Consider the following 27,855-nt stretch of genomic DNA (forward strand, 5'->3'; position numbering starts at 1 on the left):
TTAATGATCCCCCTACGTTTCCTTCTAAATACTTTCAAAGTTTGTTTGTTTGTTTGTTTGTTTTTGAGACAGAGTCTCGCTCTGTAACCCAGGATGCAGTGCAGTGGCATGATCTTGGGTCACTGCAACCTCCGCTCCCAGCTTCAAGAGATTCTCCCTCCTCACCCTCCCAAGTAGCTGGGACTACAGGTGCAAGCCACCATGCCCGGCTAATTTTTGTACTTTTAGCAGAGGTGGGGTATCACCATATTGGACAGGCTGTCTCAACTCCTGACCTCGTGATCGGCCCACCTCGGCCTCCCCAAGTGCTGGGATTACAGGCGTGAGCCACTGCGCCCAGTCCACTTTCAAAGTTTTGCCTTTCACAACTAGATCTTTAATCAACTGGCTTTTATTTTTGATATGATGTGAACTAGGGATCTAGCCATATTTGCTTTGCATATGGATAATCAATTGTGCAAACACCATTTGTAGAATATTTCATCCTTTCCCAAATAATCTACAAGGCAACTTCTGTCTCAAATTTCCAAGTGTCATGGGTCTTTTGCTGGGTTCCTCTTCTCTTCCAGTGGCTGATTTGTGCATCCCCTGAACACTTCACTGTCCTAATTCCTTTACCATAATAGCATGCACACAAATCTTCAACCTTCCATTATCCACTGACCTCTATGCCATTCTTATTCTTTGAAAATATCTTCATTTAAGTTCTACTAGAAGCAGAGCCTGAGTCAAGGATTCAGGTACAAGCATTTGTTAAGAAGGTGCTTTCAAGAAGCACAGGTAAGAGGGTGGGAAGTGAGATAGGGAAGGGAAGAAAGCCAACAGATGGTGCATTTATGAGCAGGTTGCCACAAAGGGTAACTGGGGCTCAAACTCACTAGGCCCTTCAAAGATACTGCAGCTGAGGGGCGGGGGAGCTGCAGTATTTATCCACCGTCATTCCTCATGGCTGTTTTAAAATGGACACAAGATTTACGTTAATCAGATATACTAAGACACACAGATATGGAAATGACTGTCCTGAAGGAAGGAGTTTTTGATACTCGGAGGTCTCTGGAAACAAGTGCCAATCCATTCTATGCAGGGATACATGGAGAGGTACCAGGGTCAGTCAAGAAGTCAAAGGAGCTAGGGGAAAACATGGCCAAGAGCTTTATTTGTGGCATCCAAGGGAAAGGCAAGGCAAGGCAGGGTAAACAGGCACAGGATTAGCTATTAATAGTTTGAGTAATTTCACTCAGCTCTGGGGTATAGGGCTGTCCCTAGTTGTCTGGTTCATGGCCCTAGGGTGGTGAGGGCAGATGGACAGTGGCCTCTGCCACTGTCGATGAAGGAAGTAGTTGAGGGTATGGGCTTTGGATTGGCTGGTTTGCAGATGGAAGGTGCACTTGCAGGTGAGCCCTTTACTGTCTCTAGGAACTGGCTTGCCCTAGGTGGAGCAGCCTCTCCAGGAACAGCAAGGCCCCAGCTGTCAACACATCAGGAAATACAGGAAATGAAAAGACATGATGAATACACTGAGGGTGCTCTTGAAGGCATGAGCCCCTGGCATGTATGTGGCTGGTAATGCCAAGGGCCATGGGGACAGCACGAACAGTGTCTGCTGCACTATATTTTTTGTTTGTTTGTTTGTTTTTTTTTTGAGATGAAGTCTTGCTCTGTCACACAGGCTGTAGCGCATTGACAGGATCTCGGTTCACAGCATCCTCCGCCACCCGGGTTAAAGCAATTCTCCTGCCTCAGCTTCCCAAGTAGCTCAGACTACAGATGTGCACCACCATGCCCGGCCAATTTTTTTGTATTATAGTAGAGAAGAGGTTTCACCATGTTGGCCAGGATGGTCTCGATCTCTTCACCTTGTGATCTGCCTGCCTCAGCCTCCCAAAGTGCTGGGATTACAGGTGTGATTTAATATATTATTAAATGCAATAGGATGGACAATTGAAGGAGATAACAGAGCCCCAAAAAGAGACCCATATCTATGTATTTGGGAATTTGATATACTGGTATTATGTATTAATGAGAAAAGGATTAATTAGTCAATAAGTAATGCTGAATGAATAGCCATTCTAATGGGAAATAAAATTAGATCACTACCATATACTATTTTAAAATCCCTGCTGGATTTTAAAAAATACAACAAAAATCCTTAAACAGCCATCATCATGAATCTAGGGATTTAAACAAGTTTGGTGAGTTGTAATCCACTGCAGTTATTATCAGTATTGGTGCTCAAGTTGTTTTATTTTAGGCCAGTGGGAATTTACTCACGCTGGCTCCTGAGTCTTTTTGATAACTTTCCTAGTAGTCTTTGCTTTCCAGGCTCATTTTAAGTATTTCTTACTCCATACCCGTAATAAGGCATTACTCCTAATTGCCCTGGATCTTTTAGGGGGTAATGGTATTTAAAGAGCATAATCTGAATGTTTGTCTCCTTTGAGCTAGAACTGCAAGGAACAACAAACAAAAAATGTTTGTCGTGCTAATTGTTAATGAGTTTGGTTGTTTCTGTACCTATTCAATGGACAGAGCTGGTTAGTATGGGTTTGTTTTGGTTTGGATTTTGTTTTTAAAATCAAATATATCATGAATTCATTGATACTGCCAATTCAAATTCAGGAAGTCAAGGTTTTATTTAACCTCTTTGATTGTATATCTGTAATTCCTTTTATTTTGAAAATCCTTGGTCTCCTCTCTACTTTTTCCTTCCTGTCCCATAAGTAATGACTTAAATATGATTCATTTTTTTGATTTTAAAAATGTAATTATGCATATTTATACCTACCCTTTTCTTAAATAATAGCATACTTTTCTTCACTTTTTTCACTTTATAATAAATTCCAGACATTATGTAGTACTAGCATATTGAGATGTTCCTCATTTCTATATAGTATTCCATTGTGTAGATGGACCATAATATATTCCACTTAAACAATGTAATTCAGAAAGCAGCCAAAAACTGCTAGGGCCATGTCAGAGACTAAGGAGCCAACTTGAATAAACTCCCCAGCCATATATAAAATTAGTACCATAATATATTCAGCTACTTCCCTATGGATGGACATCTGGGTGGTTTCCAGCCTTTTGCTATTAAAAGTAGTGCTGTAATGAATAGTCATGGGAACACATCTTATTTTAGGATATATTCCCAGAAGTTAGTTCAAATGGTAAATCCAAATGTAATTTTGTCTGAGATGACCACATACCCACCCATGGGTATGTAGCATTTTGCAGTCCAACCAACAATGTATGTGAGTACCTGTTTTTCCCACAGCTTCATCAGTGGAGTAAGTTGTCAGACTTTTGGATTGTTGCCAACCTGTTAAACAATAAATAGTATTTCAGTTCAGATTTTTTATTGTTGTATTACGAATGGGATTGAAAAACTTTTCCTATTCATTGATTGTATATGTGATGTTTTTATTTTTTAAAGTTAGGTGAGTATAAAAGAATGTTGGGATTAGTTATGTGGTATTGTTAAAGAAAAAAATATTCTGACATTAAAATGGTAAGGAAGACTTTATTCAGGACTATGCAATCAAACATTGTAATAGGCAAGCAAGATTAGGTTCAGTTGGGGATACAGCAAAGACAGTTGGGGTATTTATAACCAACAGCCAGAGTAAGGAGGGTCAGCGGATGGAAAAGTACTAAGATGAGACATCAAGGGTGGTAGGATTCTTGCTGAAGGTAGGCTAATGGGTTGTACTTCAGAAGTGGAGAATGAGGAACTTGATCAGATATATAGGTTGATCAGATATCCAGAGTGGCAGGGATCCTCACTAAACTGACAGGATTCTTGTTAAGACTGAGGTAGGCCAACAGTTATAGGTCGGGTGGGGATTGGGCCCAAAGTCAAGGCCTAATCAAGAAGAGGGCTCAGAAGAGCCTGAGTAAAGTGGTCAAGGAGATAGTCTTTGTTAGTATGTACACAGATGACATGCATACGTTCCTGAATTTTTGAATTAGAAAAAAAATTCAAAGAGGACATTAAGAACTTATAAATTGTGGTCACATCAGAACTTCCCTTTCCAACTTTTAGTCACTTACAGGCATCCCAAGCATGACCTTTACATCTGTTAAAAAAAACACTTTATATTTCTGTGCTAAGACTTTGTATTTTAATTTCATAAAACCCTTCATTAGGATTTTGGAACTAGAAAGGATCCAATTGCTACTTGATTTAATCAGTTTATTTTGTATATGAGCACTCAGCCGAGGTAATTGCCGAAAAGATTTTTATAGATAATAATCTGAAAATCCATGACAGCTTTAAAATGTTGGTATCTGTATCAAAAGTCAGGTTTTAAAAATTTACAGAAATATTATTTAAAGGCTTAATTACTAAACCTTAATCATTTAATGTAAATTAGAATTTTAGCAACTCTAGTTGCAAAAATCAATGAAAAGTTAGGGAAATAAAGATGTTAAAGATGGCCTGGGTATATTAGCCACAGATTGTTTGCTTCTTCACAGCAGACTGGGACCATTAGTTCAAAAGCTTACCTTCTCTAAGCTCAAAATTTTATCCATTTAATCACTTAAATATAGCTCAGATGGGCCAGCTCACACCTGTAATCCCAGCATTTGGGAAACCCAAGGCAAGCAGATCACCCGATTTCAGGAATTTGAGACCAGCCTGCCCAACATGGTAAAACCCCGTCTCTACTAAAAAATAAAAAAAATAGCAGGGCATGGTGGTGCATGCCTGTTGTCCCAGCTACTTGGGAGACCGAGGCAGGAGAATTGCTTGAACCCACGAGGCAAAGGCTGCAGTCAGCTGAGATTGTGCCATATATGCCATATGTGTGTGTGTGTGTGCGTGTGTGTGTGCGTGTGTGTGTGTGTGTGTGTGTGTGTGTGTATCTCAGGTGGCCATGTTTTTAGCCATTTAGAGTCTGCCTGCTAGCCAAAGATAAACTGTATGTGGCATCTGTTAACCAAAGATAAGACAAAGTTTAGGACTATAAAAGACCCCAAACTTCTGCTGTCCTTCTCTGCAGTTCTGTGACTCAGACTCCCCATCTTGCAATTATACAACATCACCTAGACAGATAAGCCCCATTTCTGCTTCTCCTCTACGCCAGGAGTAGTTCCCTTGCCTTCTTCCCCTTCCGGGTGGTTGCCACACATCTCTGCCTCCGGAAGGTCTCCAGCTGTGAGGGATATCTCCCTTACTTGTATAGTCTGTCAAGCACCACCCAAATAAAGCTTGTTGCATGCTGCTGCCACCTTGTGGTCACATCTCTTCTTTAATCAGCCCCAAAAACGAACTCAAAAGAAAAACCTCACGTTTAGAGAATAGTCACAAGAAATCATATTGACAAATACAAGGCAGACAGGACCGTTCTTTCCATACATATTTCCTGTCAAGGAAGGAAAAAAGAATTCTAGGACCCCAAAAGCCGATGGTATTCCAGGAAAAGCCTTTCTTACCGATTTCCAGAAGGCAATCATGTAGGGATTAAGTGCATAGAGGCACAGAGATGTTAAATAATTGCCCAAGCTTACTCTGCTGTGATTGGAATCCAGTCTGAACTTTCAATTCCTGTGCTACTGCATCTCCTAAATTACAGTGTCTCAGATCAGATAATGCATATAGACACTTAGTACATTTGAGTTCAAATGTACACAGTGGCTTACGCCTGTAATCCCAGCACTTTGGGAGGCTGACGTGTGTGGATCACGAGGCCAGGAGTTTGAAACCAGCCTAGCCAACATGGCAAAACCCCATGTCTACTAAAAATACAAAAATTATCCAGGTGTGGTGACACATACCTGTAATCCCAGATACTTGGGAGGCTGAGGCATGAGAATTGCTTGAGCCTGGGAACAGGAGGTTGCAGTGAGCCGAGATCATGCCATTGCACTCCAGCCTGGGCAACAGAGTTAGTCTCTGTCTCAAAAACAAAAACAAAACAGAATACCAAAAATAAATAAATGTCAGTTAATTGTTGTTAAGACTCTAATGCCTATATCTGTACCTTATGTTCTTTCCAGAGCTGAAATGCCATGCCACCTCATCTGAAATCAGCTCCAATTCCCATCTCCTACATGAATGCATTTTAACTAGCTTGATCTTTCCTTTATAAAGATTCCTTTTGGTATCTAAAGGAGTGCAGAATTTGGCCCATGAACTTCTACTTTGTCAATGATTCTGCCTTAGTACTTTATCAGCAGTGGTATTTAAAGAGGAAGAAATCCCCTCTTATATTCCGTGTTCACTCTCAGGATGCCATTCATTCATTCATTCATTCATTTACTCAATAAGGGTCTGTTCTGTCTGGCCCTGTGCTCAGTACTACACATACAGTGGTGAACAAAACACATGATTATTGTCCTTATGGAAATTTTGGCAATAGACTGTGACATTAAAAACTGTAAATATAAATTGGGTTAAGTGTTATGAAGAAAAAGAAGAAAGGGTCCTACTAGAGAGACTGTCAAAGAAATATACTTTAGATGGGAGAAGTCAAAGAAAGACACTCTGAGAAAGTAACATGGAGGCTGACACCTGAAGAATGAGTAGGAATTTGCCAGGGAAAGAGTGAATGAAAAAAGATTCCAATCAAAGAACCTGAAGCAAAAAAGAGTTTGTCGGATTTAGAAACTGATGAAAACCAAGGTGGCCGGGAAATACTGAGCAATGGGTAGGGTGGCAGAAAATGAAGTTGAAGACTATAAAGGGCCATGCTGACCTGAGGAGGAGCAGGGATACTGTACAACTTGAAAAAATACCTGTTATTTGTACAGTACAAACTCTGCAAATGAGACCTTGCCTAAATCTTCTTGACTCAAGTTGTAGGAGTGGGCATAGTTTTTAAAAGATTGAGTAATACTGATCCATTGATCCTTTTTGTTTCAAGGATACTTGTATTGCTTTTAAAATAGTGAATCTCTTAAACATCGCTTCTGTTTTGTCTGGAAATTTCTTTTTATTTAGTTATTAAGACATGGTCTTACTATGTTGCCCAGACTGGTCTCGAACACCAGGACTCAAACGATCCACCTGCCTTGGCCTCCCCAAGTGCTGGGATACAGGTGCGAACCACTGCATCTGTTCTGGAATTTTCTTAGTAACACCCATAGTGTCTACTATGATGTGCAAGACACCAAAAGGAGGTGACATCTTCACCAACAGAAGCTGAAGATGGTTAAATCACATTGCCTGTGACCACAAAGGAACTTAATGGCTAATAGTATCAAGCAATATAAGAAAATTCAGAGACAGGATGGATGGAAACTATAATGAGCATGGCTGAAGTATGAAATTAAACCTGCTGCAAAGTCCTGTATGATTGCACTTACTATATATTGAGGTTTAAATCATCTACCCAATGACTGAAGAACAGGTTAGCTTGTGGGTGGGGTTGAAGGTAATCAAATGGATTAATGCATGTCAAGCACCTGAAAACATCTGACATTTCGTGAGCAAATGGAGCTACTGTTATTATCTATGGTGATTTATTTTTTCCAAAACAAAATTTCAAAATAACACTTAGGGAAATAACATATTTGAAAAAATGGGTTGGTTATAATAGCTATTTATTATCAAAATGAGAAATGAACAAGAGTTTCACAGTGATATGACAAGGTAAGTTCAAATATTGTCTGTAGAATACAAGAACTAGATTTTAAAAAGTGTTGCAAAAAGGGTACCTACTATTTCAATATCCTATAGCTGAGTTACAAATCACCTAAGCACAATTACAAATAATTCAGCCTAGCACCTATGCAGGACACTGGCTAGCATGTGGCTCGCCAGCAGAGCCTTTTAGCAGCGGCAAAATCAATTGCATCTCAAGGAAATAGTCTTCCAGCATCAGAATGAAGAGATGGATTCCTTCCTCCCCTGGCTTGGTCCCTAATTTTTCTCTTTACAACTCTAGCAGATGTTGGGGCTCAGAAAACCCAAAGTGAAGGCCTCAGAAGCAAAGCTGTCCTCTGACATTGTCCTGCCATCCTGTCTCAACCTCATTCTCCACAAAAGCAAGCCATAGAAACCTCAATTCCTCTTCCCCAAGTTAGGTCATAAAAACCAGAACCACCTTTCCATAATGCCAGCCTTAAAACATAAAGATAGTACTCTAATCTTTCCTCACCTCGTTACGTAAGAGCTGGGCAAAAATAAATTTTCTGACCTACCTTCTTTGATAGTAGGTTATAAGATCCCATTCCAGACAGGTCCTGCCCTATACCCATGAGGAAAAAATGCTGCGTAGAGACCAACAAGATTCTGAACAGACAGGCCTCGCTGGGTCCCCCACATGAGTCTATTCCCATTAGATCATACCTTTTTCTTCCAATCACTGTTTTTCAGGGCAGTCCATTCTTCATCAAACCTATGCATAGAAATGCATAGTTTCCACAGTATCTTTGGGTCTTCATTCTGAAGGCTCCTGGTTATGTAAAACTGTGATTAAATTTGTTAAGCTTTTCTCTTGTTAACCTGTCTTTTGTGATAGGATTGTCAGCTGTGACCCTTATGAAGGGGTCTCTCCCTTCTGCCCTTACAGAGCCATCTGCCGCTATACAGCCATCTAGAATCGGTTTAGATGACTGGCCTTTGCCTGTCTTCCCCTAAGTATTCCCTATTACAGTCTTACTTCTGGTCTTAAAGACCTAATACTTCTATAAGAAACAAAAGAGAGAGTTATGAATTGGACATGTTGAGTACCAAAAACGTAATGAAGAGGGTGACATTTTGTTGCAATGACAATATGAAACAGATTTATTTACCAGAACAACCTGTTGGTCCCAAGGGTTGCTAACCAGTGTACTTTCTAAGTATCAAAATTAATACCAAAGAGGTAAGAATAAAACTCAGACCTTCTCCCAGTAGGTGGGGCTAGCATGAGACTTCTTGAATAAATCAATAGACAAATGAATAAACAAACTTACTAAAGGGACTGTTTAATTTTTGTCTCAGGCATTCCATAAAATCTTATAAATTTTATGATGTGTTGACCCTGTGCTCTACAAGTGTCAATGAAGAAGCATGTTATAGGAAGGAATATAAACTGTAGTTCAATATTTAAGAGGCTTTTTAAGGAGGTGTGGAAAGTGTCTGGGAGTGACTAAACTATACAATATCATAGAAATAAAGACATGAAGAATAAGAGTAATATTTTTTGCTTTATTAAATTTTTTTCTCACAGAATTCTTTATAAAAACACTATGTCCCTAAAATGTCATTCAACATATATGCACACCTTTGATGTATAAGACACTGATCAAAAAGGACAGAAATGTGTCCCTTCCATTGTGTTTTTGTTCTGTTTGTTTTTAAAGGCAGGGTCTCACTACGTTGCCCAGGCTAGAGTCAAACTCCTGGGCTCAAGTAATCCTCCTGCCTCAGCCTGGGACTACAGGCACACACCACCACACCTGGCTTTGTGTTCCCGGTATTAATAATGCCAAAATATTTAAAATTCTGAAAGGTAAACTCAAATATCTTAAATTTTACTTGACTTACAATTTCAATACTGATGACATTTTGATTGAATGTTGTGTTCGTAGTGCTATCTCTTTTTTGTTTATAAGAACAAAAGTCTCTCATTCTCTTGGTTTCTAAAATAGGTATGTTCATATGGTTTAGATACATATAGTTATATAAATATGTTACACAAAACAATATTTTTGAGTTGTAAATAAAAATGTTAAGGAAACCAAATCAGAATAAAAGTTAAAGTTAGAATACATTTAATAAATTAATTCTAAAGTTTAGACAAAGTTTTGGTTCTTCATGAAAGAAATGTACGAACTGTACCCTTGATTATACTCCTGCAAATAGGACACTTTCTTAAAGAAGGAGCGCAATCTTTGCATACTACTAGATGACCACAAGGAATAAACACTATGGACACTTCTTTGTCCATACACACTTTACATGTTCTTTCTTCTTGTAGTTTCCGCAATTGTTCTTCCACTGATAGATCTAGAAAGAGGAAAAAAATTTTAATAAAAGGCAATTTACTTCTTCAATGAAAAACCAAGAAAATACAAACAATGTTTTCTATTGCTTTAAAATATTAATACTAATACCTGAAATATCTTCTGTGGGAATATACTCTATATCCTGTTGCACTAAGGGAGGAAAAGAAAAAGCATTACTACTGACAAATAAGGTTAATATTGAGCTACAGAATATATTTTAAAAATGAGCAGTTTAGACTTGGGCCAAATACTCATGTCAAGACAACAAAAATCTTTAATTTTTTTATGCAATTAATATCTATAAATTAGATTGAATTTTTTTTTTTGAAACAGGGTCTCGGCTATGCCCCCAGGCTGGAGTGCAGTAGCACAATCACAGCTCATGACAGCCTCTACCTCTCAGGCTCAAGCCATCCTCCCACCTTATTCTCCTGAGTAGCTGAGATTACCAGGCATACACCATCACAGCTAATTTTTTAAAAAATTTTTAGCCGGGCGCGGTGGCTCACGCCTGTAATCCCAGCACTTTGGGAGGCCGAGGCAGGTGGATCACGAGGTCAAGAGATCGAGACCATCCTGGTCAACATGGTGAAACCCCGTCTCTACTAAAAATACAAAAAATTAGCTGGGCATGGTGGCGCGTGCCTGTAATCCCAGCTACTCAGGAGGCTGAGGCAGGAGAATTGCCTGAACCCAGGAGGCGGAGGTTGCGGTGAGCCGAGATCGCGCCATTGCACTCCAGCCTGGGCAACAAGAGCGAAACTCCGTCTCAAAAAAAAAAAAAAAAAAAAAATTTTTATAGTGACGGGGTCTCGCCATGTTGTCCAGTCTGGTCTGAAACTCCTGGGCTCAAGGTATCCACCTGCCTCAGCCTCCCAAGGTGTTAGGATTACAGGCATGAGTGACCACATTCAGCCTGAATAATTTTCAATAATCATAAATTACAAATAAGAGCATATTTTTAATTGACTTAGAAAATTTTAAAAAATAGTTTTCTACCACTCACCAAATAAATGCTCATATAACACAGCGTCAGCTTCTTGCAGAGAGTTTCTGAATACAGTGGCTGCAAAATTTCCTTTTACTAAAATAGTATCAATCAGTTCTCTTGCTTGTAAAGATGTCTGTGTCTTCCGTTTAATAACATCATGTTCTTGCTGATTAATAATTCTGGCAGTTAGTAGACTATCCAGGATTGGAATCACACAAGTCAAATGTTGAAAAAGTGCCATTCTATTCTTCCGGATTAATAATAAATCATCTTTGTAAAAACAAAAACAAGGATAAACATGTTCAAACTCTGCTCACAAACTTCCTTCCAGTCCTATACATACAACAAAATAAAAACTATCTTTAATTCATAATCAATAAGGCATTGATGTTAATTGCTAGGTTTAGGTGTGTCTCATCTCCTGTGCTTAATAATAAATGTTGTTATAATTATAATGCAGGGTGCAGTGGCACATGCCTGTAACACCAGCTAATCAGGAGCCTGAAGTAGGAGGATCACTCAAGCCCTGAGGTTAGAGACCAGACTAGGCAACATAGCAATACCCTGTCTCAAAAAAAATAATGATAATAATGCTAATTATAGTAAAGACTAACATTTAGTGAGCCCTGTGTTAAGAACTTTACATGTGCCGGGTGCAGTGGCTCAAGCCTGTAATCCCAGCACTTTGGGAGGCCGAGGCAGGTGGATCACAAGGTCAAGAGATCGAGACCATCCTGGCCAACATGGTGAAACCCCATCTCTACTAAAAATACAAAAATTAGCTGGGTGTGGTGGTCACATGCCTATAGTCCCAGCTACTCAGGAGGCAAATGTTGCAGTGAGCTGAGATTGTGCCACTGCACTCCAGCCTGGAGCCTGGCGACAGAGTGAGACTCTGTCTCAAAAAAAAAAGAACTTTACATGTATTGATTCATTTCATCTTCACAACAGCTCTTTAAGGTAGGTCCTAATAGCCTCATTTAAAAGATGAGAAAATGAAGCCACAGTGAGGCAAGTAAGTTGCCAAAGTACACACAACTAGCAAAAATCAAACTGGGTAGTCTGGTGTCATGTACTGTACTTTCAATCATTTTGTAGTACTGTTAAGTCTTTAACCAAATGAAACTTAGAGCCCATTAAAATTGACATTTCAATTTGATCTAGTCAAATTAAGGAAAGAGAAAATAAAGAACATTAAATAATTTTTTCTTAAAGTATCATTCTTCCACAAAATTTCTTTTATTATTATTTATTTATTTATTTTTAAAGCAGCGTCTTGTCCTGTCATCCAGGCTGGAGCGCAGTGGAGTGCAGTGGCATGATCTCAGCTCACGGCAACCTCTGTCTCCAGGGTTCAAGCTATTCTCGTGCCTCAGCCTCCCGAGTAACTGGGATTACAGGCACCTGCCACTACACCCAGCTAATTTTTTGTATTTTTAGTAGAGATGGGGTTTCACTATGTTGGCCAGGCTGGTCTCAACCTCCTGACCTTGTGATGTGCCTGCCTCAGCCTCCCAAAGTGCTGGGGTTACCAGCTTGAGCCACTGCGCCAGCCTTAAATGGTTCTTTTTATGCATCCTATTACTTGACAAAGTCAGTGTATCTAAAACCTAACAATCGTCTCTACCAAAACAGTTCTTCAGATAGGTCAGCCTCTATCATTAGTTATTTTACAGAAATAGCTTTATGAATTATGGTAAGCTATATGACAATTAATAAACTTAGATTCATAAGTTATATTCCAAAGAGATAATAAAATTGCAGTTTTAAAATATAAAATGTTTTACCAGTGGATAAAAAAATCTAGATCTTGAAGGAGAATAAGATGATCTTGTAGGACAAGACGGTAGTTTACTGAAAAATAGGGTTTATTATTCAAAATGCTGTTACTGCCTTTCCCTGCTTACTGTAAAATATTTAGGAAAAGGCAATCAGTATAACTGGGGAAAATAATTAAAATTTCAACTTAAAATGGAATTTTAAAGAAATGTTATAGGCTGGACATAGTTGCTCACACCTGTAATCCCAGCACTTTGGGAGGCCAAAGCGGGAGGATCACTTGAGGTCAGGAGTTTGGGACCAGCCTGGCCAACATGGTGAAACCCTGTCTCTTCTGAAAATACAAAAATTATCTCGGCGTGGTGGCGTGAGCCTGTAGTCCTAGCTACTCAGGAGGCTGAGGCAGGAAAATAGCTTGAACGCAGGAGGCAGAAGTTGCAGTGAATCAAGATCATGCCACTGCACTCCAGTCTAAGTGACAGAGTGAGACTGTCTCAGAATAAATCTAATAATTATCCCTGATCCCACCCTGATTTACTCCAAAGGGAAGTGAACAACTGGCCTAGGATTGAAAATGTGCCAAGATGCAACAAGAATTCCATTTTCAAGGTCTTAAGAAAAAAAAAAATGTGCCATGAATGCATAATTGCACACAAAGCCAACTATCCAGAGAAAAAAATATGGAAAACAGAAAATAATACTTTTGCACATCATACATTTTCAATTTATGAGCAACTCAAATATATTTGAATATAAAGAAATTTTTCGGTGTTTGAATTCAGAATACTAAACATGAAAAAAATCTGACTGGATTGAGTACATTTTTAGTATATATACTAGATGAGTATACTTTCCATAACAGATAGAGTAGTAACAAATCCTTATGAAAATAGAGACTGTATTAATAAATCTACATACTTGATTCTCTTTCCTCAGTTGCTCTTTCTTTCTCTTCTTCCCTTATTTCATCTTCTGCATTGAGTAGGTCTAACACAAGATCACTGACGAGTCTATAATTCTCTCCAGTTGCTAGGATTTTTCTCTGAACTGTCTGTTTTACCAGGCTTCTACTAAAGCCCATTTCCAGGGCAGCTTTAACCACAGGAGTATTCATCATGATTGCATCTTCTGCATGATCTTCTCCAGGTTCGAAACGCATAACTATAAGGAAAAAATAATTTAACAAATTTAACAAACCTGTATATTTCTGAAAAATTGAAATTTGCATTGAAATCAAAATTGAAAGTTTTTACAATATTAAAAACATAAAACCAACAAAATGTGTAGGCATCATTTTGTATGAACACTGTTAAATTTAAAATTATATATATGTTCAGTCATCAAAATAATAACATGGAATATTGTACTTAGATGCAAAATACATATTACCTGTCATAACTGGATATACATATGTGAACAGAAGTGTGACACAATCAGCTTTGTGAAACAGAGGTGGCAGGGATTACCTCCCACCAGAATTCAGATTCTTTTTCCCTATGTTGAATGAACAAATGAGCTTTCTAAATCAAGAACATTTCACATATTTTCAGAGAGGTTATTATCATAGAATATTGCTTCCTTGCAGTTCATTCTCAACAGTACAATCAGATTGACTTTTTAAAAACACAAAGCTGTTTGTGTCACACTTCTTAAATTCTACCAACAATTCCATTTTATCTTAGGATAAAATCCAAAATATAATTGGCTTACAAAGTCTCATACAATCTCAACCCTGTTTACCTCTTCAGCTTCATCCCTTGCCACTGAGTCATTTGTATCCTGCACTCTAGCCCAGAAGTCACAAACTGATGGCTCTGGTGTCAAATTCTGCCTGTAGTGCTGACCACTCGTACCACTGGCCTGCTTCACTCATTTATCTATTAGCAACTCCTACTTCGGATTATATAGAATTCTGTTCAGTTCTTCAAAGGTCTCTATTCTTTGTCACTTTGGTCTTTCATATGCTGTTATCTCTGCCTGGAATACACTTCTTCCATTTGTCGCTTGGTTAACTCCTACTCTTCCCTTGGATTCTCTGCTAAGACAAATACATCCTCTGGAAATCCTTTTCTGGCCCTCCAAAGTCTGGGTTAATTGCCCCACATGCACTCTCATATCATACTTTACTTTCACTGCCATATCCCTTTCTCCTGTCTGTGTATTTGTCTGTATCCTGTAGATACATGTGACCAGGAGTTATGTTTATCCTGTTCTCTATTCTTACCTCAGAATAGGAGGTACGCAATAAATATTTACTGAATTGAACATGAGATAATGGAATCAAAGAGCCTGTACAAATATTAGCTCTATCACATTTAGGTTTAAGGTGAAGAACAAGTCATTCAGGGTACCTGTTGAAGAAGAAGACTAACATGTTCTATCCTTTCCCTTTCACAGAAAGAATATGTGAGCAATCGAACGTCATAGTACATCTGTTCCCACACTGGCCCAAGACAAAGGTTAGGTTGGATGTATGTAGTCTGTTAAAACTATACATGTCTGAGTCCCACCCTTAAACACTCAGATTTAATTCAGTAGGTCTAAAGTAGAAACTGGAAATCTGTCTTATTTTTTAAGTTCTCCAGACAACTCTGATAGGCACTGAAGTTTGGGAAATACCAACACAGTATATTTGAAAATGCATTCATTGTAAATTATAAATCAATATGAAGGTACATTACGATTATCAACTTTCAATCATCTTTCTTTTTTTTTTTTTTTTTTTGAGATAGTGTCACACTGTCGCCTGGGCTAGAGTACAATGGCATGATCTCAGCTCACTCTAACCTCTGCCTTCCGGGTTCAAGTGATTTTCTTGCCTCAGCCTCCCAAGTAGCTGGGATTACAGGTGCCTGCCACCACAACCAGCTAATATTTGTGTATTTAGTAGAGACAGGGTTTCACCATGTTGGCCAGGCTGGTCTCAAACTCCTGACCTCGCGATCCACCCGCCTCAGCCTCCAAAAGTGCTGGGATTATAAACGTGAGCCACCATGCCCAGCCAACTTTCAATCTTAACAGTACCAAATGACTCTGTTTAAATGCATTCATTATTGTCTACTGTACTTACTTGACGACTCTGGATTTTCATCTTCTGGGGTGTCTGATGTGGATAGCAACTGCAGGAAAAAAATATATATATATATATATAAAAATTAAAATATAAATCTTATCTTACCCATTTCAATAAAAATGACTCAACAGACATCTTTTACTCAATTTATTGAAAACTACTTTCTTACTGGCAAAATAATTTTTTAACCAAAAACAATATTTCATTTATATTTGATAGTTATTCCCTAGGCCACAAACTAATAGAGTTTCTGTGTGTGTGTATATATATTAACAAATAAAATCTATTTTCATTAAGGCAGGAAAAAGACTATACCTTTTCAGTAATCTATGAGACAATTAATTTTCCTTTCATCCACAGGTTTTACCTTCCCTGGGTCACCCTTTGGGATAAGTTGGACGCTGTATCAGTTTTGCTCATGGCTAGGATGGGTTTGACCATCAAACTATTATGTAAGTTATTTGCTTTTCCAAGAAGATTAGAAAAAGCAGTAAAATTCTCTTTCTAAGGTCTTTTTTTCCTTTTTTTTTTTTTTTTTTGAGACAAAGTCTCACTCTGTCACCCAGGCTGGAGTGCAGTGGCAGTGGCACAATCTTGGCTCACTGCAACCTCCGTCTCCCAGGTTCAGGCAATTCTCCTGCCTCAGCCTCCTGAGTAGCTGGGATTACAGGCGTGTGCCACCATGCCCAGCTAATTTTTTTATTTTTAGTAGAGATGAGGTTTCGCCATGTTGGTCAGGCTGGTCTTGAACTCCTGACCTCGTGATCCACCCGCTTCAGCCTCCCAAAGTGCTGGGATTACAGGCGTGAGCCACCATGCTCTTTCTCAGATCTTTTGAAGGAAAATGTATATAGTAAAACTATTAAAAACTACTATCCCAGTCATTTTTTTCTCAAATGGTTTAATTTTTTGCAACTTGATTGAAAAAATGCTTACAGAGAAACATCACAAGTGTCATTATCAGGAGACAACCATTTATGGATATATTTTTCTCCAAAGAATAATACTTTCTACGATCATGTCAGATTTGGTAAGAAAAATAAAATGTATTTCTAAAACAACTCTTGTCTTTTCATTAAAATTGCACTCTCTGTAATTATTAGAAAGTAATTTATCTGATGGCAACCAATATTTTAAAAAAGAACTTTCCGTACCTACCTCTTCAAGTAGATTAGGGCAACTGGCTTGAACTTGATGGATGAACTCCTGTCCTTTAATTCTTATCAAGTACTCACACCTAAAATGTAAAGAAAATAAAGTTTGGGGAGTTATTTATAAAAGTGAAATGAAAATGTAATAACACAAATTTCTCATCTCTAGGTGTTTATTCCATCTCAAATATGGTTGTTTCCCCCAAATCACAGAATCATTTAAGATCATTTATTCTAAACTTAATGTTAGAAGAATAAATAAAGCCTAGCCCAGTGGGAACTGATTCTATTGTATTGCTTTCAAAAAACATTATTTTTGTAAAACTATCCCATAAGTATCCTATGATAGGATTTAGATTTTCTTGTGTGAATTTTAAATTGTTTTTTAAGGTGCTTCTCATGAAGGTTAACATTTTTCATACCGTTTGAATGTTTTACAAAATTAATATTTTTTTGTATTTACCAAGACATGTTATGCTTCCACTAAAAATTTTCTTTTTTTCTTTTAGACAGAGGCTCGCTCTGTCACCCAGGTTGGAGTACAGTGGCATGATCTTGGTTCACTGTAACCTCCGCCTCTCAGGTTCAAGCAATTCTCATGCCTCGGCCTCCCGAGTAACTGGGATTGCAGGCGCCCGCCACCACACCCAGCTAATTTTGTATTTTTAGTGGAGATGGGATTTCACGATGATGGCCAGGCTGGTCTTGAATTCCTGACCTCAAGTGATCCTCCTGCCTCAGCCTCCCAAAGTGCTGGGATTACAGGCGGGAGCCACCGCACCCGGCCACTTCAGCTAATTTTGAAAAGTACTAAATGGTTATCTTAATTTGCACAAGACTAATTCAGCCATTTGTAGACTGGTAAATATTTTAAATGAGTATAAACATACATATAATCACTTTACTATTCATTTAGCATATAGAGAATGGTCAGAGATATTACAGTGAAAGGCAGGTTGATATAAGCAAGAGGAAGGCTATTCTGCCAAGTAATCTGCCAAAGCTCAAGTGGACAAGAGTCAGAGCCTCTCAGTCTACTGAGGTCAAGTGAGGCCGTCTCAGCTCTTAGCTGCTCTCTTCAACTCTTCTGAGATTCTTAAAAACACACTGATGTTGGCCGGGCATGGTGGCTCACACCTATAATTGAAGAACTTTGGGAGGCCAAGGCGGTTGGATCACCTGAGGTCAGGAGTTTGCGAGCAGCCTGGACAACAACATGGTGAAACCCCATCTCCACTAAAAATACAAAAATTAGCCGGGCATGGTAGCATGTGCCTGTAGTCCCATCTACTGACAAGGCTGAGGCATGAGAATTGCTTGAACCCGGGAGGCGGATGTTGAAGTGAGCTGAGATCCCATCACTGCATTTCAACCTGGGAGACAAAGCCAGACTCCAACTCAAGACAACAAAAATAACCAAAATAAGTTAAGATGCCAAGCTTATTTATCAATATTAACCCATTTCCCATTTGGAAAAGCACAGTGCAGCTCGTTGCCTATGCAGTATTCTCAGGGCAAAAGGGAAATGAGTTGAATAATAGCAAAAGTTTTGACCATAAAAAAATGTAATTGTAGGCCACATGATTTAGATGAAAAAGGAGAATATAAAAGAATGTCTTTTTGAAGCTGACGTTTTAGTTAGTACATGAAGTTTCTTACCAACATAATGAAAACCCACACTTGCAAGCTGATCAGGATTAACTAGAACACTAGAGGGCCAGCTAAACAATCAAAAGGGTCACACATCACATTAAGATGCTGTGTGGTGATTAAAACAGATGAGATGAGTCTATACTTACCCTGACCACCCAATTTAATATTGTAACCTCCCCGGCTTTTCTAAATTCCTCTGTTCTTTTTATTGACTGTACTTATTTTCCAACATTCTCTGTAACTTATTCAAGTTTTTATTAATTGTCTGTCCTCTCTGGCTATAATACAAATTTAGGAGACCAGGGGTCTTTGTTTTGCTCAACTGATTTTATGCAACCACAACCAATGCCTAGCAATAGGTGATCAATGAATATTATTGAATAATGAATGAATGGAAATATGTCCAAGACATATGTTGACTGAAAAAGCTTCAAAACTAAATATAATATTTAATTTATGTAAAATCATGTACATTTATTTCTATATGTATATATGCATAAAGAGATATCTGCAGGGATATTCACTAAAATGGTAACCATGCTTTCCTTAGGTGGTAAGATTTCTGGACATATTAATTTTCTTTTTCTGTGCTTTTCTACAACATGTGACTTTGTTTTTATAATGAGCATGTATTATTTAAATACATGTATTTCTTTAAAAATTAAACAAAAATCCCCAAAACTATTTCTTCATTGTCTTAAGTCCATCAAAACTTTTTAAGTATTTTTCTAAGTAATCCATCCTAAACTTATTCACAAATACATATTTAAAACAGAGTAACAGCTGATTTAAGGTAAACACATATAAGCAATCTCATGATAATCACAAAAATTTTCTAAGAGAATTTCAAAACAATTACCTTGGAAACCACTTGGCATGTTCCACCCATGGATCATCTCCAGATTCCCAACACCTGAGTCCACCATCACAGCAAAAGCATTTGACATCATCACTGTTACCTAAAATTAATTTTGGACCAGAACTTATGAATAAACATAATTTGCTCACTAAAATGTATAAAATAAAATGTACCTTTTAAATTAGCAGATTAAGTTTCTTACCCACATAATAAAAACCCGCACTTGCAAGCTGCTCAGGATTAACTAGAACACTGGAGGGCCAGTTAAAGAATGTTTTAAAGCGGGCTGCATGTGTCTGCATGCTCAGATTAGAAACTGTGATTCTTGAAGTGTCTTGAAGCTGTTTTCCTATAAACGGGCATTTGGGAAAATGTCTCAGGTGTTCTGACATAGCATCATCCTTTGGTTCCCAATTGCTCAATTTTCCACCACAGGCAAAGCAAGCCACTCTGTCTCCAGGTCCTATGTAGTAAAAGCCTGCTTTTGCCAGATCTGCTGGCGACAGAAAAGTCAATGGCCACGTCTGAAAAGTAAGTAATCTGGCTTTTTCATTATTCATTGCACAGTGGTAAGAACTTCTCATCAAGGCAGAAAAATCTTGATTTGCTCTGGAGTTTAGAAGATTTGATGGAAAGCTTGAATAAGAGCCAATGAAATATTCACTGTTTTCTGTACCTGGAAGTAATGAGTGTGTGGAATTTGTTACTGAAGAAGGAAAAGTAGGCTGAGAGGTAGCTTCCAAGTTGTTAACTGAATTTAGACTCTGAACAAATCTGCAGCTAGGATACAACTTTTTATGCTTTTCAATAGGACTGTCTCCTCTTTTCCAGTTATCCAGCATCAGGCCACAACAGAAGCATTTGACCTTGTCATTCACACCAGTGTAATAGAAACCAGCACGAGCAAGACTCCTTTCCGAGACAGGAACCCCGGCGGGAAAAGTGGAAAATGTAGACATTCGGTACAGTTCACATGAGAAGTCATATTTCAATTCAAACATGTTGGTGCTTTTCATCGAATTTGATAAGAATATGCTATTTTCTACTATGTTCATAATGAAATCAATGGGGAAGAAAAGGGACTAGCCTTTCTCTGGGGAGGTAGTTTTGTGCATGGCTTTGCTTTTATAAGTTTTAATACCAGGCTAAAAAGCTAAAATTAGAAATTTTTCATTCTTTTTATTTCTATGCATTTAGAATTTCAACATGGAAAGATTCTAAATCCTATACTGATACATTTTAAGGAAGAAATACACAATTGCACCTTTGTATAATCTTTATACATACAATGTAAACATGATGCTACAGAGTAAACTGTGTTGAAAATTAAAACCCTTCAAAGAAGAGTAAAGTGCGTTAGGACATCAGGATCCCATTTAATGCCAAGCATCTCCACAAGTAGGTCAACTTCTCCAGGCTACTAGGGTGTTTCAGTGGCATTCAATCCACCTGAAGATGAAATGTGTGACTCATGAAGCTGGCTTCTTTTCATGGCAGAAAGCCATGCTCTCAAGTGTCTCACAGCAAAAATATTCAGATTATGTTTATTTTTACTTTTGGAAATTTTGAAATTTGGTAGCCAAGAAAAAAAAGCATAAGACCTACCTCAAAGGAGGAAAAGAATACATTACCATATTTCACTGATTCTAAGATGGCTATATTAAAAATTCTGATATCAAGAAGTAATTTGTAATTAATGGCATATCATATTTTAATTAGCAGCACTTTTATTTCTTAGAGGTACATAAAATAATGGTATGATTTACAGTTGAAGACATTTTAAATTCAATGAAATATGGTATATTCCAAAGTTTTTCTCCAATTAGTCATTTTTTCTTTGTACAATCATTCTAATAAAGAGAACAAAACAATCTAAAATTTCTCTTCAAATCAAGAGCTTAACTAATAACAGGACTGACTGACACATCTTAAAACTTGGTTTCAATATTTATTAAATAACAGTTATTTCCCATAGATCATCAGGAATATGATTGCTTAAGCATAGTGATACAATTAGATCTTATACAATTAAATATTCTATTTAAAATAAATCATCAGAGATTAACGTATTTGTTCATTTGGTCTTTTGGACTCAGCCTCATGCTGCTGAAGCAACTCAGTGTTTTTTTTTTTTTTTTTTTAATTCTAATAGTATACTTGGCTACAACACGGAAATGTCCTCTGTAATTATGGTAGACACTGGGTACTACAAAAAGAGACTCTGTCACAAACTACCAATAACAAAACTGAACTTCATTGCTATATTCAGGTTACTTTTGGAAAAACAGAATCATGATAGATACTGCATTCCCTTGATTAAAAAATTTCTTAAGACAATTTAGATATGACTATAAAATAACAGACCTTTCAAAGATTTTTTTAAAAATGTTTGTCCCCCTCAAAAAAACTAACATTGTAGTTATTCAACTTATCACCTACTGAAAACATTTTTGAACTTTTGTTTTTCTAATTGTTTCTGAAGCCAACATTAAATCTACTCTGATAGTGGTTTTATTTTTTAAAACAGTCAAAAATTACGAAGTGCCATGCATAGGCTAATATGGATAATCCAATTGCATAAATGTGGTTTTGGTTAGAAATTATTTCATGGATAGCATACCTTGAACCAGAATTTATCATGACCAAAAAAAATAATAAATTTACCATTTCAACAGCAGAGACCTTGTCAAAACTCAGAATATCTCAATTATGACTTACTAGCCATTAGTAAAGAGGTTCTGAGTCAATAATATTAGCAATGACCAATAAGCAAGTCATTGTGGCTTTTTCTTTATTTACTTTTTTACCAGCGATTTGCAAGCATGGTTTCTTGGATCTCACAGATACTGGGATTTCTACTGCAGACTTCAATGCTTTGTTTCCAGGTGGCAGGAGAGACATCACATCTCATTACCAATGATTACTTCCCTCAAAGGTAAGTAATTGTACCTAACTTCAATATTCCTTTCCCTGAATGAAAACTTTACACACTGTCATAAAAGTCTTCTTTGTATTCATCACTGTCTTTACATAAATTTTCTGAGTAAGCTCCTTCATTTCCAAAAATGTAACCTTCAACCATCATTCTCATCCTCATCATTCTCAGTGACAACAGCCCATTTAAACAAACTTTTGGATTTTTAAAATATCAGTAGCCTTGTAGATAACTAGATAATTTCTTCACCCATCATCACATTTATCTTTTTACTTCCTCTAAATTTGCTGCACCTATCAAAAATCTTTGTTCTTGATTTTTCTTTGTCACTGTAGATGTATTGTAACATGTCAAAGCTTTCACCTGCATGTTTCTTTAATTTTGCAGTGGGTTGAGTACTAGCTCTTTGTTCTAAATAACTGATTTTAAAATCTTTCCCAATCACAGGTGCTGTTTCTGTTCTACAAAATGGGAGAATACTCCAGTAGGAGATTGCCTGGCCAACTCTTAAAAAAAAAAAAATGCTTTAACCATATGCCCTAGCTAGAATCACTTCTCCTTTATTTTCACAAATCAAATTCAAAATCAAACTCATTATAGTTATACCTTATATAAATAGATCATCTTTATAAAATTAGCATTCTTTGGATAGTAAAACACCAGTTAACTACTTAATTTGTTTACCCATGCACAAAACTACCTCCCAAGATTAGACTAGGTCCCTTTAAGGATTTTAGGTCTCCATCTTAAGATGTTTTGATTTATAGAAGAAACTGGAAAAGAAAAATCTAGAAGAAGCAGTCTTCCTCCTTTGTAAACCTGTTCAAAAACAAACAAAAAGACAGTTTTAAAAGTCAATTCATACATAGGGCACAATGATCTTTTTTAAAAAATCATTTTCTCCAAAGTAGAGCAATAGTAATTACGATTGTCTACCACATATCAGGTTCTTTACTAGGCACTGTAGAGGCCAAAAAGAGATTTAAAACAAAACAAAAAAACAGAGGTCTCTGGTACAGTGGCTCAGGCCTGTAATCCCAGCACTTTGGGAGGCCAAGGCAGGCAGATCACTTGAGGAGATCAGGAGTCAGGAGTTCAAGACCAACCTGGCCAACATGGTGAAACCCCATCGCTACTAAAAATACAATTATTAGCTGGGTGCGGTGGCGTGCACCTGTATTCCCAGCTACTCAGAAGGCTGAGGCAGGTGAATCACTTGAGACCAGGAGGCAGAGGTTGCAGTGACCTGAGACTGCGCCACTGCACTCCATCCAGCCTGGGTGACACAGCAAGACTCCATCTCAAAAAAACAAAAAACAAAAACAAAAAACCAGAGGTCTCAAAGTGGTAGGCATATCATGTTTGGCTTACATAAAATTGCATTATAGTACTTCACTAGTTTTTTAAGTTTTTATTTTGAAATTTATACGTAGAGAAAACTTACAAAAATAATACAGTTTCTGCATACTCTGCGCTTAGCTTCACCAAAGCCAACATCTTACATAGTCATAGTGCAATTAAAGAAACCAGAAAATTCACACTGTACCACGCTGTGGATTAATCTGCATGCCTTATTTGAATTTAATACAGTTTCCAAATATATTTTTTTCTTGGACCACAGTATTTTTAAATCTTACCATTATTTGCCAACATTTTTAAATGTAAGAGCCTTCCCATCACATTCTAGATTCCAAGCTTCTCTTGAAAAATCAAAATATCTAGCAATGCTGGGCCTATAGTTCTGCAGGGCAGCAATCAGCCAGAGCTAAGCAGCAACTGTGCCCTTTAGAGAGGGAACGTGTTATCTTTGACTCCCTGATACTGAGACTGTTCTGGTAGTCTCTGCTAATAATAACAGTCTAGCAATAACAGACTGTTGCTATTTGTCATTGAACTGGCACTACTGTTTTTCTTACAGCAGAATTATGAGGAAAGTGAAATCAGTGTAACACATGTGTCTATCAAAAGTAACAAAAATGAAAAGTAGAGGAAGAAGGACATACCTTTTGAGAAAAATAGGAGAACCATGTGTCTTTGTGGAAAGGAAGAATATTCCTTCATGTCAAATATGTAAACAGAGTATGCTTTCATTTAAAATAAATGAAAGTTTATTAAAAGAGACACCCACAAGGCCTCATGCCATGGCACACACCTTTAACCCAGCAGTTCGGGAGGCCGAGGTAGATGGATTGCTTGATTGCTCAAAATGGGTGACTTGGCAAAACTCCATCTCTACAGAAAAACTCAAAAATTAGCTAGACATGGTGGTGCATGCCTGTGGTCCCAGCTACTTGGGAGGCTGAGGCAGGAGGTTCACTTGAGCCCATGAGACAGAGGTTACAGTGAGTATGAGACTGCATCACTGCATTCCAGCCTGGGTGACAGAGCAAGACCCTGTCTCAAAAAAAAAAAAAAAAAAAAGAAAAGAAAAAGAGAGACACTCAGAGGTTTTCTCATTTATATCACCAGCATTTGAGTTTGCAAATCCCTTACACAAATCTTACCCTAAAGAAGATTTAGGTCAGGTGCAGTGGCTGACACCTGTAATCCCAGCACTTTGGGAGGTCAAGGCATGCAGATCACTTGAGATGAGGAGCTCAAGACCAGCTTTGCCAACACCGTGAAACCCTATCTCTACTAAATATACAAAAAAATTAGCCTGGCGTGGTGGCACGCACTTGTAGTCCCAGCTACTCAGGAAGCTGAGGCAGGAGAATCACTTGAACCTGGAAGGTAAAGGTTGCAGTGAGCCGAGATCACACCACTGCACTCCAGCAAGGCATATATTTGTGGAAATTTAGGCAACAACTATACAATAACAATACAAAAATATGCCAAGATGTCAACCCTAGATCACTTGTCCTAAACATTTCCAACACTTAGATGCAACCCTGCAGACTGGGACCAGCATCACTTCAGACTCTTCACCAATCCTTAGCAATTCCTTTTAGCCCCGCTCAGCTCCCTAGCCCACTGCCCTATGCACCTCTTTTAAATCTTTAACTTCTTCCTCAAATTTCTCCACTACACTCCATTTTCAGTCAATTGCTTTGCCTTCTATTTCTCGAAGAAAAGAGGCATCACTGAGTAGGAACCCTTTCACATTCTCATATCCAAACCTTTTTTGCTCACAACCTACTTGCTGCCTCAAAGATTTGTCCCCTTATGGGATCCTACCCTCTCCTACTGCCTCAGAAATCTTCTTCTTAATCCCATTCCCCTCATTTCTTCAGCTCATTCATCTCACTCTTGACTGGCCCTTTTCCTTCCACATAACACTCATGCTTAAATCTATCTCAACTTTCAAATAAAAGCAGTTTTTAAAATACTCTTTCAATCCCTTTCTATTCTACCAACCTACCCTGTATTGCACCTTCCCATCACAACCAAGCAAACTGAACATGTGTGTATGGTTAATGTTTCTGTTTTCCCTCTGCCATTTACTCATTAAATCAGCATCACTCAAAACTGCTCTCAGTATTGATAACACCAATGGCTTCTTTGCCAAAACTAATGAAAATTTTTGCATCTGACACTGGGGCACACTTCCTCTTAGAAATGTCCCACTCCCTGGGTTTCTCTGGCACCAAGCTCTTGCAATTCCTCTTTCATTTCTAGGGGTTCCTTCTCAGACTGGCTCAGTCCCCAGACTCTCCTGTCCTGACTCTTTCATTTAACCTACCAAGCAGGCAACCTCCCCCATCCCAGGGTTGTTGGGCATCCATACCCTGCTGGCCACGCAGCACATCCGTTTCTTTGACACTGGAGAGCAAGTGTGCCTTTTCTTTCTGCCTCCCCCGGGACAGTAAGATCTTTTATAATGGCAACTATTAATATGTTTCATCTCTGTACCTGCCTTCCCACTCACAGCATCTGCAGAGCTTGGCATATAGGGTAGACACTAAGACTTCCCATTGAAGAAGTAAATGTTAGCAAATGTGACTGAACCCTGAGTGACCACAGCACTTCTATCAATTTTACATTAATGACCACAGAGTCTGTTCAGTGATCGATTAATATCAGGCTTCGGAATCAAGACATCTGGGGTGTCCAATACCAAGCAGTCCAGTATCCAGAAATGTGACCTTGGCAAGTAAATGTCCAAGAGTCTCAGTTGCCTCATTGTCAAATGGAGATAATTATGGTAACTGCTTCTTACGATCATGATAATTAAATGTGAAAAATGCATGTAAAGTCTTCAGAGAAACCTAGCGTATAGCAGGTAGCAGTACTTAATGTTAGTAATAAATAATGGCAAATAAAGTCAGTATTTAATATTATTTTATGTTAGCACCAGGTAAATGCCTTCGACAATGTATTGACCAGAGTAAGAGCATGCTGGGTTTCCATGCTGATCCCCAGGAAGACAACCAAAAACTGCTGTCTTCCTACCGCCGCTTGGAAACATGCCTCCATTTGTTCATTAAACATTTTACTGAGTCCTTCCTGTGCCAGAGCTCTGCGTTAGGCTCTGTCCTGAAATGTATTTGGCACCTGCAAAGAACCAGTGATAACTCTTGGCAACCAAATCAAAAATGCCACAGGTTCACAATTCCACTGGCTCACTCCAAAAGTAAAACAGAAATTGAGCACCTGGAACCTATCTAGAGCCTACTTTGGGATTTAGAGCCGTGTTTGATGACTGCGCCCCACCCACTGATTCTCAACCTGTGCAGCGCCCTGGTCTCTAGCCCTGAGCGCCCCTGGGCCAGCCGCCGGCGCACCTCTTACCCCTGGGGAGGCGCAAGGGTACGCGCGCGCGTACACACACACACACACACACACACACACACACACACACACACTCACACTCACACTCGCCTTCCTTCCTCACCCGCCTGCTGCCCAAGGCCGACGACGCACGCTCCAGCAAGGACGAGCCCAGTCTTTTCAAGTAACACCTGTCGCCCGGCCTGCTCCGCGCGGGAGGGCACGAGTCTCACGCTGCCTTTTAAATGCGTCATCGAATCCCCACCCCTAGCCGCACTAGGCGTTCCGCACCCCTCCCAGTGGTTTGCATGGGCTTTTCTTTTAGAAATTAGGGGAACTCCAGCGGTAGTAACCACACACACACTTCCTCTTACTCAGTGGCCTGGCAAATCCACTCGGGGATTTCCATGACCCAAAAGCATGACTCTTTACCGTGGCATATCTGCGCGGCATTTACTGAAAGACATTTGCTTCATTGCTCTCGGGTCAGAGGAAATCTTGATAACCCACATAGAGAGGACGATCATTGCTCAGCCTGCCTGGAAAAGGTCAATGTGCCCTGGTTCCCATCCTCCAACCGCCATGCACTTTACACGTAAAAAGTTTAGGTTTTTCAATCTACTATAGCTGCAAAAGTCCAGCATTTTAAAAAAATCGAAACTTTATGAAATCCTTCTATTTATTTTTACTTTTTGTTCTGATCAAGAAAGTAACAGTTGAAAGCAAATGCGGCGGTATGTGAAAAAAATCAAGCAGTTATTGCAGTTT

At 38.5% G+C, this 27,855-nt stretch overlaps 1 protein-coding gene and 1 long non-coding RNA gene across 4 annotated transcripts; one reads left to right on the top strand and one right to left on the bottom strand.

Moving 5' to 3' along the window:
* Window positions 1–268: 268 nt before the first annotated feature.
* LOC116545840 lies at window positions 269–2,134 on the top strand. Its single transcript, XR_004266473.1, has 2 exons — window positions 269–1,049; window positions 1,434–2,134. It is a non-coding gene; the product is annotated as an uncharacterized LOC116545840 (long non-coding RNA).
* A 5,394-nt stretch (window positions 2,135–7,528) lies between these two features.
* On the bottom strand, window positions 7,529–27,339 carry LOC116545839 (baculoviral IAP repeat-containing protein 3). Of its 3 annotated transcripts, none has more exons than XM_032272279.1 (9): window positions 27,212–27,339; window positions 19,645–23,196; window positions 19,443–19,542; window positions 16,938–17,016; window positions 15,777–15,825; window positions 13,625–13,867; window positions 10,943–11,197; window positions 10,045–10,086; window positions 7,529–9,937 (listed from the first exon to the last, which is right to left on the bottom strand). In XM_032272279.1, the coding sequence occupies exons 2-9, from the start codon at window positions 20,495–20,497 to the stop codon at window positions 9,744–9,746; spliced, it is 1,815 nt and encodes a 604-aa protein (XP_032128170.1). In that variant the 5' UTR covers window positions 20,498–23,196; window positions 27,212–27,339; the 3' UTR covers window positions 7,529–9,743. The 3 variants fall into 3 exon arrangements, with proteins under 3 accessions (XP_032128170.1, XP_032128172.1, XP_032128171.1); XM_032272280.1 differs by lacking the exon at window positions 27,212–27,339 and adding an exon at window positions 27,193–27,210 and having other exon boundaries at window positions 7,531–9,937; XM_032272281.1 differs by lacking the exon at window positions 10,943–11,197.
* Between the last annotated feature and the right edge of the window lie 516 nt (window positions 27,340–27,855).

The sequence above is a fragment of the Sapajus apella genome, unplaced genomic scaffold, assembly GCF_009761245.1.
Source record: "Sapajus apella isolate SASKATOON/1434 unplaced genomic scaffold, GSC_monkey_1.0 scaffold394, whole genome shotgun sequence".
NCBI lineage: Eukaryota > Metazoa > Chordata > Mammalia > Primates > Cebidae > Sapajus > Sapajus apella.